Source organism: Anomaloglossus baeobatrachus, chromosome 2 (assembly GCF_048569485.1).
Source record: "Anomaloglossus baeobatrachus isolate aAnoBae1 chromosome 2, aAnoBae1.hap1, whole genome shotgun sequence".
NCBI lineage: Eukaryota > Metazoa > Chordata > Amphibia > Anura > Aromobatidae > Anomaloglossus > Anomaloglossus baeobatrachus.
Window position 1 is genome coordinate 307,854,503 of NC_134354.1, and position 17,669 is coordinate 307,872,171.

General features: G+C 49.9%; 1 protein-coding gene across 2 annotated transcripts in view; it reads right to left on the reverse strand.

The window, feature by feature from the left end:
- LOC142289916 (uncharacterized) overlaps positions 1-17,669 on the reverse strand; it is a 74,029-nt gene that overhangs the window by 19,538 nt on the left and 36,822 nt on the right. For both annotated transcript variants that reach the window (XM_075333857.1, XM_075333858.1), the window contains exon 3: positions 3,181-3,416. In XM_075333857.1, coding sequence (XP_075189972.1) covers positions 3,181-3,416 — 236 coding nt within the window. The remainder of the gene's footprint in view (positions 1-3,180; positions 3,417-17,669) is intronic.

Here is a 17,669-nt window from a genome sequence, read left to right on the forward strand (position 1 = left end):
GATGTCAGTTCCTCCCCATCACTAATCTAGGCTTAGTGGCAGTTGTGAGCTGCGATTAACTCCTTATTACCCCGATTGACAACACAACAGGGCAATCTTGAAGAGCTGGGAAAGTTGCATCCAATGGGCAGCTGCAGGCTGCTATTTTTAGGCTGGAGCACCCAATAACTATAGGTCTCCCAGCCTGAGAATACCAGACCCCAGTTGTCAGGCTTTTTAATGGCTGGGTATCAAAATTGGGGTTATAGATGCACATAGCGTCTGATTAGAAGCAGTCTGCTGACAGCGTTGGAGCGCGTCTGATTGCAACCAATCACAGATGCCGTGGGTGTGGAAAGCAGTGCATATGCAATGAAGATAAATGACCAGCCCTAGAAGAGAATGAGCCGCCAGGAAGCAGTTACAGCTGCGCCGGCACTTAAGTACAGTCTGCTTGCCCCATCAGCCTATCCCTTCTACCACCATTTTTAAAATCGATGGATTCTGATCCCCTTAGACTTATATGGGGAACAGTGTTTGGCTAGATATCTGGATCAATTCTGAACAGGAACCAGAATTTTTTTTTATCCAGTTAGGTTAGCCGTTTATTTGCGAGTCTGCCTATCACTAGTGAAGACTTTCCCATTATGGATAGGAAATTGCAGTTAGGAGCACTGATGATGTCTGCACGTACCTGCCAGGACTATGCGATAGTTAGACATCATGCATGTGTTATATTCATTATATGCAAGAGTGTTGTGCTGGACAAGCTCTAACAGAAAATGTCAGTTCTGTTAGAGCTTGTCCAGCACAACACTCTTGCATATAATGAATATAACACATGCATGATGTCTAACTATCGCATAGTCCTGGCAGGTACGTTGCAGACATCATCAGTGCTCCTAACTGCAATTTCCTATCCATAATGGGAATAGGGGGGGAAGAGGGTGCTGCGGTGGAGCGGGTCATCGGGGGCACGAGCAGGCAGCAGCAGCGCCTGCCGTGACCACGTGGGCCCGCTCATTACATATGCACGCCCATCCTCCCGCCCATCTCTCAGCGCTGAAGCCGACACAGAGGTGGGCGTCGAGGATGAGCTGGGATGCACGCATAGTAAAGAGCCGGTCCGCATGATCACCCCTGGCAATTACAGCCTGGAGTGATCATGTGCGGCTATATTCACTGCCCCCCGCGCATCATCATCATCAGCGCGGGGTGCAGTGAATCAGTGTACTCACCCGTCCCAGTGTGTGGAGCAGTCTTCCTGTCTGTGCCGGTCAGCTTATCAGCTGATCGGCACAGACAGGAAGACATTGCGTGCTGCAGGGGAACGGCTCCACACACACAGGTCATTGCCGCTGAGAGGAAGATGATCGGTGCTGGAGGGAGTGAGGAAAAGGTGAGTATAAACGTTTATTTTTTTTCTCTGTGCTATAGGATACAGGCCATATACCAGGATGGTATATGAGCACGATGGGGGCATATAGCAGGATGGGAGTATATGAGCAGGATGGATGGGGGGGTATATGAACAGGATGGGGGGGGTATATGAACAGGATGGGGGGGTATATGAACAGGATGGGGGGGGTATATGAACAGGATGGGGGGATATTCACAGGATGGGGGGAATATTCACAGGATGGGGGAATATTCACAGGATGGGGGAATATTCACAGGATGGGGGAATATTCACAGGATGGGAGAATATGAGCAGGATGGGAGAATATGAGCAGGATGGGAGAATATGAGCAGGATGGGAGAATATGAGCAGGATGGGAGAATATGAGCAGGATGGGAGAATATGAGCAGGATGGATGGGGGAAATATCAATAGGATGGATGGGGGGTATATCAATAAGATGGAGGTATATGAACAGGATGAGGGAATATGAGCAGGATGCTGGTATATGAGCAGGATGGGGGTTTATAGCAGGATCATATACCGTGTTTCCCCGATAGTAAGACACCCCCGATAGTAAGACGTAGTGGGGGTTTTGGGGGGGGTCGGCTAATGTAAGACGTACCCCGAAAGTAAGACATAGTAAAAATTTATTTATTTATTTTTTTTTTCTTTACAGTACAGTTATAGCGGCCGAGCGCTCAGCTGAGAGCCCTGACATGCCGGCATGTGACAGCTCTCAGCTGAGAGCCCTGACATGCCGGCGGCCGAGCGCTCAGCTGAGCGCCCTGACATGCCGCCGGCATGTGACAGCGCTCAGCTGAGCGCCCTGACATGCCGGCGGCAAAGTGCTCAGCTGAGCGCCCTAACATGCCGGCGGCCGAGCGCTCAGCTGAGCGCCCTGACATGCCGCCGGCATGTGACAGCTCTCAGCTGAGAGTCCTGACATGCCGCCGGCAAAGCGCTCAGCTGAGAGCTGACACATGCCGGCGGTCGGGCGCTCAGCTGAGCGCCCTGACATGCCGGCGGCTTAGCGCTCAGCTGAGAGGTGACACATGCCGGCGGTCGAGCGCTCAGCTGAGCGCCCTGACATGCCGGCGGCTGAGCGCTCAGCTGAGAGCTGACACATGCCGGCGGTCGGGCGCTCAGCTGAACGCTCGGCTACCGAATGTTGAAATGTTGCAGTAATGTTGTCCGTGGTCCATCAGGACCATGGACAACATACAAAATCACACAGCCTCAGTGCCCTCATGTGCAGCCGCTGGTGGTTAAGTTTCCTTAACTTGCGGTACACTTAGAGCGCAATCGCGGCAAGTCCCCATACGGTACATTGCATGGAGACTTGCTGCGATTGCTGTGGGATTTTTTCCAATATAAGACATACCCCGAAAGTAAGACAGTGGCACTTTTGGGGGTAAAAAGAATGTAAGACACTGTCTTACTTTCGGGGAAACACGGTACAAGGCAGGAGGATCATTACCAGGAAGGGGTACCTTAGTAGAGAATTTGGGGACATTACCCCCATAAAAGTGTCAGCAGCAGATCCTCGCCCCATAACAGTGTGTCATGACCACATTTTTTTGCTTAAAGTTTTATTTTCCCATTTTCCTCCTCTAAAACCAGGGTGCGTCTTATAGTCCGAAAAATACGGTAATTTAACCCTAGAACGTATACCTGGGGCCTCGCAGGCCTGCTAGATTACTTGTTTTCTATGGTTGATTTCTATGGTTGCTCGTTCTAGGGTTAAGAAACAAATGTACAAAGTGATAGGCTTTGGTAACACAAATCTGTCTACAATATCACCTGCATTCCGTGGTACAAATTCTGGTGCAAGTGCCCAATCTTCTCTGGGTAATTGAACAGGCACTCGCTGATGTTCAAAGGGAGCGGACCGTAAAGGTGTAATAGATGGTTCAGAAATTCTACGGCCAACCCGAGGGACAGGCATATAAGGAACAATGGACGGCTCAGAGACTCTACGGCTGTCAAGGTAGAGTGAAGGTAACACAAAATGCTGACATTGTGGAAGGTGCAGGAAACTGGAGAATATAAAAAAGGAAGTTTTAGTTTTCAATACATCCAAAAAACAAATGAAACATTTCACTCCATTATAGACAACCAATAGATTGAAACTTGTTATCCATTAATATAAACAAAAACACACATTTAAATAAATGATAAAGTACCTCAAAACTTAACCCCCAAAAAAGACAAGCCAAAAAAGGGATTTTCAGAGCACCATAACATTTCTATTTTTTGACATCTGGGACTAAGTGATGGCTTACATTTTGCACCCTGTGCTGAGGATTTTATAGATACCATTTTTTAGTTAGATCGGTTTAGATTCCCTCTTATTGCAGTGTTGTGAACACACAAACACTAAAGCGGGCTTTACACGTACGATATCGTTAAAGAATTATCGTCGGGGTCACTGTTTGTGACGTACATCCGGCGTCATTAACGAGATCGCAGCGTGTAACACTTAAGAGCGATCTTAAACGATCGCAAAAGACGGCAAAATAGTTTGCCGTGGAGAGGTCGTCCTGAAACAAAATCATTTTCAGGATGTTAGCGATGTTGTTCCTCGTTCCTGCGGCAGCACACATCGGTGTGTGTGACACTGCAGGAGCGACGAACATCTCCTTACCTGCCTTAATCGGCAATGCGGAAGGAAGAAGGTGGGCGGGATGTTTAAGTCCCGCTCATCTCCGCTTCTATTGTCCGCCTGCCATGTGAAGTCGTTGTGACGCCGCACAACCCGCCCCCTTAGAAAGGAGGCGGATCAACGGCCAGAGCGACGTTGCATGGGCAGGTAAGTAGTGTGACGGGGTAAGCGAGGTTGTGCGACACAGGCAGCGATATGCCCGTGTCGCACAACCGACGGGGGCAGGTACGATCGCTTGCGATCTCGCTAGCGAGATCACAGCGTGTAACGCCAGTTTTAATCTTTGTTATGCTGTTTACCAATCGTATTAATTTATATTTTGATTAAGAATGAGTAGATCCGTGCGAAGTTTGCGACTGCTGTGCTCAGCTGAAACTTCAGTTCAGTTTGGGACTAACAATCCAAACTCCATATAAGACCGGTTTTAGACGTTCGTGTTTAATCAGGTACCAGTCACATGCATGTTATGGTCACACGTGTGACATCCGTGTCTGCATACGTGTGACAGGTAGTGGAGAGAACACTGGTCCACAGAGACACTGGTCCACAGAGACACTGGTCCACAGAGACACTGGTCCACAGAGACACTGGTCCACAGAGACACTGGTCCACAGAGACACTGGTCCACAGAGACACTGGTCCACAGAGACACTGGTCCACAGAGACACTGGTCCACAGAGACACTGGTCCACAGAGACACAGACACATCCCCGCTGCACTGACTATTCAGTGAGCATAATGAGCGGGGGTCAGGAGCAGGAGGCAGCAGAGCCGGACATAGCAACGCTAGATACAGGTAAATATAGAAAATATATTTCTATAAAAGACCCGTGTTTTCTCCGGTACCGTCACACGGATCACGTCAAGTGTACGATCCATGTGAAACCCATGCTGCCGGAGGAAAAAAAGTGGACATGCCTGCGTGTGTGCATGCGGGGTCATGAGAGGTCACACGGTCAGTGTGAAAACAGACATGCGAGTAACAGAAAATAGCATGGGTACGTGTGGCATCAGTGTTAAAAACTGATGTCACATGTACCTAAAACCAGCCTAAGTGTCAATGGGGACAGTTTGGTGCTGGGAAAAAAAAAAAAAATGGTCCTAGTAAGGGCCAGGGGGTCCTAATAAGGAAGCAAAATGTGGGTAAGAGCAGGACTATTGCTCTGCAAACAGAATTTAAAAAAAAAAAAACAAAAAACACATGTGGTCTCCCAATTTTTGATAAGCGCAGGTAAAGCAGAACTCTTTGGGCTGGTATTATCAGGCTGGGAAGGCCCATCCTAAAAAATAGCAGCCCCAGCTACCCCAGAAGTGACACATCCAAATTCTTCTACAAGTTGTCCTGAAATGAGATACATGTAAAGAACAAAAGTTTAACAGCTATTTCAGAAGAATTAAGTAAAATCCATCTGTCTCTAAGCAAGTGTCTCTTGAATTAAACAGAAATAAAAAAAAAAAAATTTGGTACGGTGTTAGCCAGTTGAAAAATGATTAATTGCTCTCAGTGAGAAATTTATAATCTTGTAGTTGGGATACCTTTTAATGGCAAACTAAAAAAAATGATGTTACATTGCAAGCTTTCAAGACTCAAGACCAGATACAGATCCCCACACAGAACTAAGATTCCTGGGACATTCCCATGTTCCTCTTCCAATGTGGTGTACTTAAAGGGAACCTGTCATCAGGAATTTGGCTTTCAACCTAAACGTTTCCCCCTCTGCAGCTCCTGGGCTGCATTCTAGGAAGGTTTTTGTACTTTTTGTGCCCCTTTTTAAACCAAAATAAACACTTTATAAACTTGTACCTTTCTGTTTGAAAATCTTGTTAATTTTCCATGGGGGCGGGCCGTGTGGCGTCCGTTGCTGTAGCTTACGCCGTCCCCCATGCTCCAAATCATGCCTCATAACGCCGCCCACTGCGCCGAGGTCCCGTGCACGCCGGGACACCTAGTGACGTGGTCGCAGGCACGAGAGTATGGGCGGCGCTGTGATTGCATCGCAAGTGCCCGCCCATACTCTCGTGTGCGCGCTCGCCCCTCTGTACGTCGCTCAGATCCTCTGCTTCTCCTGTGCTCCGCTCCTCCCATCTATTTCCTGCTGCAGGGTACGATGGGAAGGAGGTGACGTCGGGCCGGCGCAGAACGCTGGAGGCAGTGGGGGAAAGGGCGGGCACGAGAGTATGGGCGGGCACTTGCGATGCAATCACAGCGCCGCCCATACTCTCGTGCATGCGACCACGTCACTAGGTGTCCCGGCGTGCACGGGACCTCGGCGCAGTGGGCGGCGTTATGAGGCATGATTTGGAGCATGGGGGACGGCGTAAGCTACAGCAACGGACGCCACACGGCCCGCCCCCATGGAAAATTAACAAGATTTTTAAACAGAAAGGTACAAGTTTATAAAGTGTTTATTTTGGTTTAAAAAAGGGGCACAAAAAGTACAAAAACCTTCCTAGAATGCAGCCCAGGAGCTGCAGAGGGGGAAACGTTTAGGTTGAAAGCCAAATTCCTGATGACAGGTTCCCTTTAATAGGACATATAGTGCACAGGATTAAGGGTTTTTATGTTGGAGAAACAGGACAGCGACTAAGAAAGGATTAGGGTTCACCATCACAGACAAAAAAATCCATTTACCTGTGGCCAAACATTTGTGTGCTTCAGGACACAACATAAATCATGAAAGTTGTCATATTAAACCAACTTCAGATCAGAGCCATCGCAGGGTCTGGGAATACAAATATATTGCAATTGTTTAACTATCCACACAGAACTTAAGGTGGTGTCACACACAGCGACGACGACAACGACGTCGCTGCTACGTCACCATTTTCTGTGACGTTGCAGCGACGTCCCGTCGCTGTCGCTGTGTGTGACATCCGGCAACGAGCTGGCCCCTGCTGTGAGGTCGTTGCTCGTTGCCGAATGTCCTGCTTCATTTTTTCGTCGTCGCTCTCCCGCTGTGAAGCACACATTGCTGTGTGTGACAGCGAGAGAGCGACGAAATGAAGCGAGCAGGGAGCAGGAGCCGGCGTCTGGCAGCTGCGGAAAGCTGTAACCACTGTAAACATCGGGTAACCAAGGGAAGACCTTCCCTGGTTACCCGATATTTACCTTCGTTACCAGCCTCCGCCGCTCTTGCTGCTAGTGCCGGCTCCTGCTCTGTGCACATGTAGCTGCAGTACACATCGGGTTAATTAACCCGATGTGTACTGTAGCTAGGAGAGCAAGAAGCCAGCGCTAAGCAGTGTGCACGGCTCCCTGCACATGTAGCGATGTTATGATCGCTGCTGCGTCGCTGTGTTTGACAGCTAAGCAGCGATCATAACAGCGACTTACAAGGTCGCTGTTAAATCACAGAAAATGGTGACGTAACAGCGATGTCGTTCTTGTTATGTGTGACACCAGCTTTAATCTGTCATAAGGATTTAGGACCCACTACAAAATCTGAGGAGTCTGCTCCAGAGACTGAGGGCAGCAGACCTCTGATCCTACATGGATATTGGGACAATAAAACCTCCAGTAATGAAAGCCAATTAAAGGGAACCTGTCAGCAGAAATTTCGCCCAAAACCTAAAAGATTCCCCCTCTGCAGCTCCTGGGCTGCATTCTAGAAAGGTCCCAGTTATTATTGTGCCCCATGTGAGACCAAAATAAAGACTTTATAAAGTGGTACCTTTTTGTATGCAGATACTGTAAATGTGACACGGGGGCGGGCTCTCTGGTGTCCGTTATTCTGCCTCCTGGTCCTGTATGCCGCCCCCATCGCTCCTTTCCATACCTGATGCACCGCCCACTGCTCCAGCCATCCCCGCGCATGCCCAGTGCTAGTCTCACGGGACTGAGCAGTGTGACCGCTGGTGACGTGTGCGCAGGCAAGTGATTATGGGCGGGGCTGTGATTGTTATCAGCAAGTACCCGCCCATAAACTCGTGAGCGTGCAAACCTCACCAGCGGTCACACTGTGCTCAGGGTAGATGCTAGACTATGGGCTGCTTCCAGGGATGACGTCCCTTTTGTCACGTGATAGTATTTTGAACACGCCCCTATCACGTGACAAAAGGGACGTCATCCCTGGAACACTGCTCAGTCCCGTGAGACTGGCACTGGGCATGCGCGGGGATGGCTGGAGCAGTGGGCGGTGCATCAGCTATGGAAAGGAGCGATGGAGGGCGGCATACAGGACCAGGAGGCAGAATAAACGGACGCCAGAAAGCCCACCCCCGTGTCACATTTACAGTATCTGAATAAAAAAAGGTACCACTTTATAAAGTCTTTATTTTGGTCTCACATGGGGCACAATAATAACAGGGACCTTTCTAGAATGCAGCACAGGAGCTGCAGAGGGGGAATCTTTTAGGTTTTGGGCGACATTTCTGCTGACAGGTTCCCTTTAAGGATTCTCTCTAAAGGCCCAGACACACACACACACACACACACACACACACACACACACACACGACTTACCAGCGATCCCGAAAACGATGCGACCTGATAGAGATCGCAGGTAAGTCGCTGGGAGGTCGCAGGTGAGATGTCACACAGTCAGATCTTACCAGCGATGCAGGAACAATACAGGTTGAAGTAGCGACCTGTATAACGATCTCAGCAGTCACTGACCCTGTCACACAGTGTCAAACACAGCGATGTGTCCTGCCCAGCAGGACATCGCCTTTGAAGAAAATAGCCTGGACCATTCGGCAACGACTAGAGATCTCACGGCAGGGGCCTGATCGCTGGTGTCACACAAAACAAGATCGCTAACGGGATCGCTACTGCGTCACAGAAACCGTGACTCAGCTGCGATCTCGTTATGTGTGACGGTACCTTTATCTTCGTGTTAATTTAAAGGTCTTTACTATACCATGCCTCTACTTTGTATATATTTGTGTTTCTTCAGATATTGTTATACCATGCCTGATTGAGACCTAAGGAGTCTCAAAAGGTTGCTCTAACATTTATTTTATTTTAGTTAGCCATTAAAAAGGTATCAGAACTACAAGATTATAATTGTGTTTCTCTCACAGAGCAATCATTGTTGAATTAATCAGGTACTGAAAAGTGTCATGTGCCTCTCCACAAATCTTGCTCTAGTCTGATTTCTGGAGTAAATTACGCCACAAATTAGACAAGCTGTGGAGTCACACAATATTCCATCAGAGCTGGGCCAAACTAGTTTGAAAAAGCTTAATGTTTCAACTTACCAAAGTGTTTTAAGCCAATTTCTGGCAAACCAGCTTTGATGAATAGGGGGTTAGAGGATTTCAACAGAGAATGCAGACCAATATGCCTTTTCACATGTTTTATTTACAACCAATTTAAGAGAGAAAGCCAAGCTAATAAAAAGATAAGTCCACTAATAAAAGTATTCAAAAACAGAAATATTTGCTGATTGTAGGTAGCCATGTTACCTTTAAAGGGAACCAAACATCAGGTTTTTCGTGTAGAAGGTGCAGCCAGTGCAGTACTGGCACTATCATGCACGTTGTGTACATACCATCAGGGTGCAGCTCGGGTGTTTAGGCAGCGAAATCCAACTTTATAAAGTTTGAAAATTCGTGCACTTTTTGATTGACGTGTGCACCTCTGCTGCTAATGTCCGGGCGTGTTATGCACGTGTATCCCCGCCCCCACTCCTCCCTCTCTCTGGCTGTATTTAAATTTCCCTCTTCAGTGACATGACGTCTGAGTTGGCGCCTGCGCATAGCGCTCATCTCCGGTGCCATGTTACTGAAGCCCGCTGTATCATGCAGCCAGGTGCACGAGAGGGCGGCACATGCGCCCTCGCTTCTTCAGATCCAGTTGTGACCGCGGGAGCGCGCGTGGTTACAACAGGACTGCAGATCAGCTGACAGGAGGACGAGATTGCTACGCTACCAGCACAGCAGCTGCCTAGGACACCGGGGCTCAGGTGAGTTCACAATGCTGTGTGCGCGCCCCTGCGTTGACCTGAGCTCACCTTCTGAATGCCAGGTCACCGCAGGAAAGCACTCACAGCTGTGTGTCTGTGCTATGTGTGTGATTCTGTGCAGTGTGTGTGTGTGTGTGTTGAATCCAGGCCTGGCATCACTGGAGTTTCCTCCGGTAGCCAGTCTGACGCTGCACTGAAGTGTGTTTTTTTTCCAGATGATATTGGATCCGGATTGGACAGCGCGGGACCCTTGACCCAGGATTACTGCGGAGAGGGGTTCTTTATTTCAATAAAGATGGAGTCACTAATTGTGTTGTGTTTTATTTCTAATAAAAATATTTTTCTGCTTTTTTTTTTATCTTTACTAGAAATTCATGGTGGCCATGTCTAATATTGGCGTGACACCATGAATTTCGGGCTTGGGGCTAGCTGATAATACACACCTAGCCCTAACCCCATTATTACCCAGTGAGCCACCCGGCATCAGGGCAGCTGTAAGTTGGCTACAGCGCCAGAAGACGGCGCTTCTATGAAAGCGCCATTTTCTGGGGTGGCTGCGGACTGCAATTCGCAGCGAGGGTGCCCAGAAAGCATGGGCACCCTGCACTGCGGATTCCAATCCCCAGCTGCCTAGTTGTACCTGGCTGGACTGAAATTCATGAAAAAAAAAAAAAAAAAAAAGGCTTCTCTATATTTTTGGTTCCCAGCCGGGTACAAATAGGCAGCTGGGGGTTGGGGAAGCCCGTAGCTGCCTGCTGTACCTGGCTAGCATGGAAAAACATGAAGCCCACGTCTCTTTTTTTGGGGGGCGGGGCAAAAAAATCCTGCATACAGTCCTAGATGGAGGATGCTGAGCCTTGTAGTTTGGCAGTTGCTGTCTGCTCTCCTGCATACACTATTGGATGAAGTATGCTGAGCCTTATAGTTCTGCTCCCCCTGCATACAGTCCTGGATGGAGCATGCTGAGCCTTAGTTCTGCAGCTGTCTGCTCTCCTGCATAGACTAGTGGAGAATGAAGAACATATTGAAGGAAATGACAGACTTTTCTTTAACAATCTTTAATGGAATTGTTCACTGTTAAAATACGCATAAAAACGCAGTGAGCAAAAAAACACCAAAATGCGGTATAAACGCATGCTTTTTTTGCCGCGGGTGCGTTTTTGTCTGCTCATTCTTTTCTCCCTATCAGAGCAGAACCGCTCAGATCAGGAGAAATGCTCATCTCCTGTAATCGGCTGCTGGTTATAGGACCTGCGTCACGTGAGCTACAGGAGTAATCACAAGACCCAGTGCTAACACGACAACCATCGGATCCATGTGATCCCATCACGTGACTTCCTGTGGAGGCTGGTGATTATGCAAATAAAGCGATCGCCATTAAAATGGCGCTGTGAGATTTTTACAGTGATATTTAAGGGGTTGACAGGTACAGGTGGATAGCGAATCCACTCGCACCTGCAAGGCACACGTCAGCTGCACAAATCAGCTGACATTTCCGCTGATCGCTGCTGGCATCTGCGTCTGCCAGTGTGGATTACCAAAATGAGTGCAGGGACGGAAAATATTTAAACGGATTTGTTAAGGAGTTGATAAACGCATTAACAAAAACGAGGCCAAAATCTTGATCTTTCATATTTTTTTTTGGTCAGAAGCTGTGTTTGTGACCACAGGTAAAAAAGATGCAGCGTGCTGTCATAGCCATTGAGTTATTTGTCTGCAAAGCTGCTCAAGTTCTTGTACATTCTCAATATTTCAATACCTTTGTTTAAATTAAAAAACAAACATTTTAAAATAATTGTTTGTTTTTTGGGAATAGGTTCTGTTGCCCCCATGTAGTAGTTTTCAAACACTTAGTATTATGGTGCGCTTTATAATATATGTAGGACTATGAGGTGCATTAGATTATACGGACAACTATATGGGGCACATTACTATATGGAGGACTGTATGCTGGAGGGAGAGGCAGGGGGAGCAGAACTACAAGGCTCAGCATACTCCATCCACTAGTGGATGCAGGAGAGCAGACAGCAGCTGCCAAACTACAAGGCTCAGCATCCTCCATCTAGGACTGTATGCAGGGTTCAGGTACAGCGGCAGGAACGGCTGCCCCCAACCCCCAGCTGCCTATTTGTACCCAGCTGGGAACTAAAAAGTATAGGGAAGCCCTTTTTTTATTTCATGAAATAAAAAAAAAAAAAAAGACATGGGCTTCGCCCCAATTTTTGAGTCCAGCCAGGTACAACTAGGCAGCTGGGGATTGGAATCCGCAATGCAGAGTGCCCAAGCTTTCTGGGCACCCCAGATGCTAATTGCAGTCCGCAGCCACCCCAGAAAATGGCGCTTTCATAAAAAAAAAACCTACACACTTCAGTGCAGCGTCGGACTGGGTACCGGAGGAAACTCCAGTAATGCCAGGCCTGATTCAGGACAACACACACACTACACCCACACTACACCCACACACACTACACCCACTACACCCACACCCACTACACCCACACCCACTACACCCACACACACACTACACCCACACACACACTACACCCACACACACACTACACCCACACACACACTACACCCACACACACTACACCCACACACACTACACCCACTACACCCACACACACTACACCCACACACACTACACCCACTACACCCACACACTACACCCACACACACTACACACACCCACACACACAACTACACCCACACACCCTACTCACACCCACACACACACCCACCCTACACCCACACCCACCCACCCACACTACACCCACACCCACACACTACACCCACACCCACACACTACACCCAACCACACACACTACACCCACCCACCCACACTACACCCACCCACCCACACTACACCCACCCACACTACACCCACCCACACTACACCCACCCACACTACACCCACCCACACTACACCCACCCACACTACACCCACCCACACTACACCCACCCACACTACACCCACCCACTACACCCAACCACACACACTACACCCACCCACACACACTACACCCAACACACACACTACACCCAACCACTACACCCACCCACACACACTACACCCACCCACCCACACACACACACTACACCCACCCACACACTACACCCACCCACACACTACACCCACCCACACACAATACCCCCCCACACAATACCCCCCCCCCCACACACACACAATACCCCCCCCCCCCCCCCACACACACACACACACACACACACACACACTATACCCCCACACACACAAACTACACCCAACCAATACACTACACCCACACACACTACACCCAACCACACACACTACACCCACACACTACACACACTACACCCACACACTACACCCACCCACACACACACACACTACACCCACACACACACACTACACCCACACACACACACTACACCCACACACACACACTACACCCACACACACAACACTACACCCACTACACACTACACCCACACACACACTACACCCACACACACACACTACACACACACTACACCCACACACACTACACCCACACACACACACACACACTACACCCACCCCCACACAATACCCCCCCCACACACACACACACACACTATACCCCACACACACACACACTACACCCACCCACTACACTACACCCACCCACACACACACACTACACCCAACCACACACTACACCCACACACACACACTACACCCAACCCACACACTACACCCAACCACACACTACACCCAACCACACACACACTACACCCAACCACACACACACTACACCCAACCACACACACACTACACCCAACCACACACACACTACACCCAACACACACACACTACACCCAACCACACACACACACTACACCCAACCACACACACACACTACACCCAACCACCCAACACCCACCCACCCTACACCCACCCACCACACCCACACACACTACACCCACCCACACACTACACCCACACTACACCCACACACACACACTACACCCACCCACACACTACACCCACCCACACACTACACCCACCCACACACTACACCCACCCACACACTACACCCACCCACACACAATACCCCCCCCACACAATACCCCCCCCCCCACACACACACACACACACACACACTATACCCCCACACACACAACTACACCCAACCAATACACTACACCCCACACTACACTCCAACCTACACACACTACACCCACCCACTACACCCACCCACCCACACACTACACCCACCCACACACAATACCCCCCCCACACACACACACACTATACACACACACACACACACTATACCCCCCCCCGACACACACACACACTATACCCCCACACACACACACTACTATACCCCCACACACACACACTATACCCCACACACACACACTATACCCCCACACACACACTATACCCCCACACACACACACACACACACACACAACCCCCACACACACACACACACACACACACTATACCCCCACACACACACACACACACACTATACCCCCACACACACTATACCCCCACACACACTATACCCCACACACACACTATACCCCCCACACACACACTATACCCCACACACACACTATACCCCCACACACACACTATACCCCCACACACACACTACACCCCCACACACACACACTACACCCCCACACACACACACTATACCCCCACACACACACACTACACCCACCACTACACTACACCCAACCACAAACACTACACCCACCCACACACTACACCCACCCACACACTACACCCACCCACACTACACCCACCCACACACACTACACCCACCCGACCCACCTATCCCACACACACACACACTATACCCACACTATACCCCCACACACACACACACTATACCCCCACACACACACACACTACACCCACACACACACACACACACACACACACACACACACTATACCCCACACACACACACACTACTATATCCCACACACACACTCACACACACACACTATACCCACACACAACACACACACACACACTAACCCCACACACACACACTATACCCACACACACACACACACACACACACACACACACTATACCCCCCCCACACACACACACACACAACACACACTATACCCCCACAAACACACACACACACTATACAACCCACACACACACACACACAACACACACACACACACATTATACCCCCACACACACACACACACACACACACTATACCCCCCCCCACACACACACACACACACTATACCCCCACACACACACACACTATACCCCACACACTATACCCACACACTATACCCACACACTATACCCCCCCCCACACACACACACACACACACTATACCCACACACACACACTATACCCCCCCACACACACACACACACACTATACCCCCCCACACACACACTATACCCCCACACACACACACACACTATACCCCCCACACACACACACACTATACCACACACACACACACACACACACACTATACCCCCCCCACACACACACTATACCCCCCCCACACACACACTATACCCCCACACACACACACACACTATACCCCCCCCCACACACACACTATACCCCCCCCACACACACACACACACACACACTATACCCCCACACACACTATACCCCCACACACACACACACACACACACACACACACACACACACATACACCCACCCACTACACTACACCCACACACTACACCCAACCACACACACTACACCCACACTACACCCAACCACTACACTACACCCACACACACTACACCCACCCACACACACTACACCCCCCCACACACACTACACCCCCCACACACACACACACACACTATACCACACACACACACACACACACACACACACACACACTATACCCCACACACACACACACACACTATACCCCCCCACACACACACACTATACCCCCACACACACACACACACACTAACCCCCCCACACACACACACACTATACCCCCACACACTATACCCCCACACACACACACACACTATACCCCCACACACACACACACACACTATACCCCCACACACACACTATACCCACACACACACACACACACACTATACCCCCACACACACACACACACACTATACCCCACACACACACTATACCCACACACACACACTATACCCCACACACACACACTATACCCACACACACACACTATACCCACACACACACACTATACCCACACACACACACACTATACCCACACACACACACACACTATACCCACACACACACACACTATACCCCACACACTATACCCACACTATACCCCCACACACACACACACTATACCCCCACACACACACTATACCCCCACACACACTATACCCCCACACACACTATACCCCCACACACACTACACACACCCCACACACTACACCCCCACACCACACACTACACCCACACACACACACACTACACCCACTACACCCACTACACCCACTACACCCACTACACCCACCCACCCTACACCCACTACACCCACCCACACTACACCCACCCACTACACTACACCCACACACTACACCCAACCACCCGCCCACACACACTACACCCACACTACACCCACCCACCCATACACCCACCCACACTACACCCAACCACACACACTACACCCACCCACACACACACTACACCCACCCACACTATACCCCCACACACACACACACACTATACCCCCACACACGCACACTATACCCCCCACACACGCACACTATACCCCCACACACGCACACACACACTATACCCCCACACACACACACACTATACCCCCCCCACACACACACACACACTATACCCCCACACACACACACACACACACCACACACACACACACACACACTATACACACACACACACACACACTATACCCCCACACACACACACACTAACCCCACACACACACACACTATACCCCCACACGCACACTATACCCCCACACCACACTACCCCCCACAACCCACACACTACCCACCCACACACACACACACTATACCCACACACACACACACTATACCCCCCCAACACACACACACACACACTATACCCCCACACACACACACTATACCCACACACACACACACACACACACACACTATACCCCCACACACACTATACCCCCACACACACACTATACCCCACACACACACTACCCCCACACACACACTATACCCCCCCACACACACACTATACCCCCCCACACACACCACTATACCCCCCCACACACACACACACACACACACTATACCCCCACACACACACACACACACACACACTATACCCCCCACACACACACACACACACACACACACACACACACACACTATACCCCCCACACACTATACACCACACACACACACACACACACCACTATACCCCCACACACACACCACACACACACACACACACTATACCCCCACACACACACACACACACACTATACCCCCCACACACACACTATACCCCCCACACACACTATACCCCCCCCCACACACACACACTATACCCCCCACACACACACACACACTATACCACACACACACACACACACTATACCCCCCACACACACACACACACACACACACACACACACACTATACCCCCCCCACACACACACACACTATACCCCCCACACACACACACACTATACCCCCCACACACACACACTATACCCCC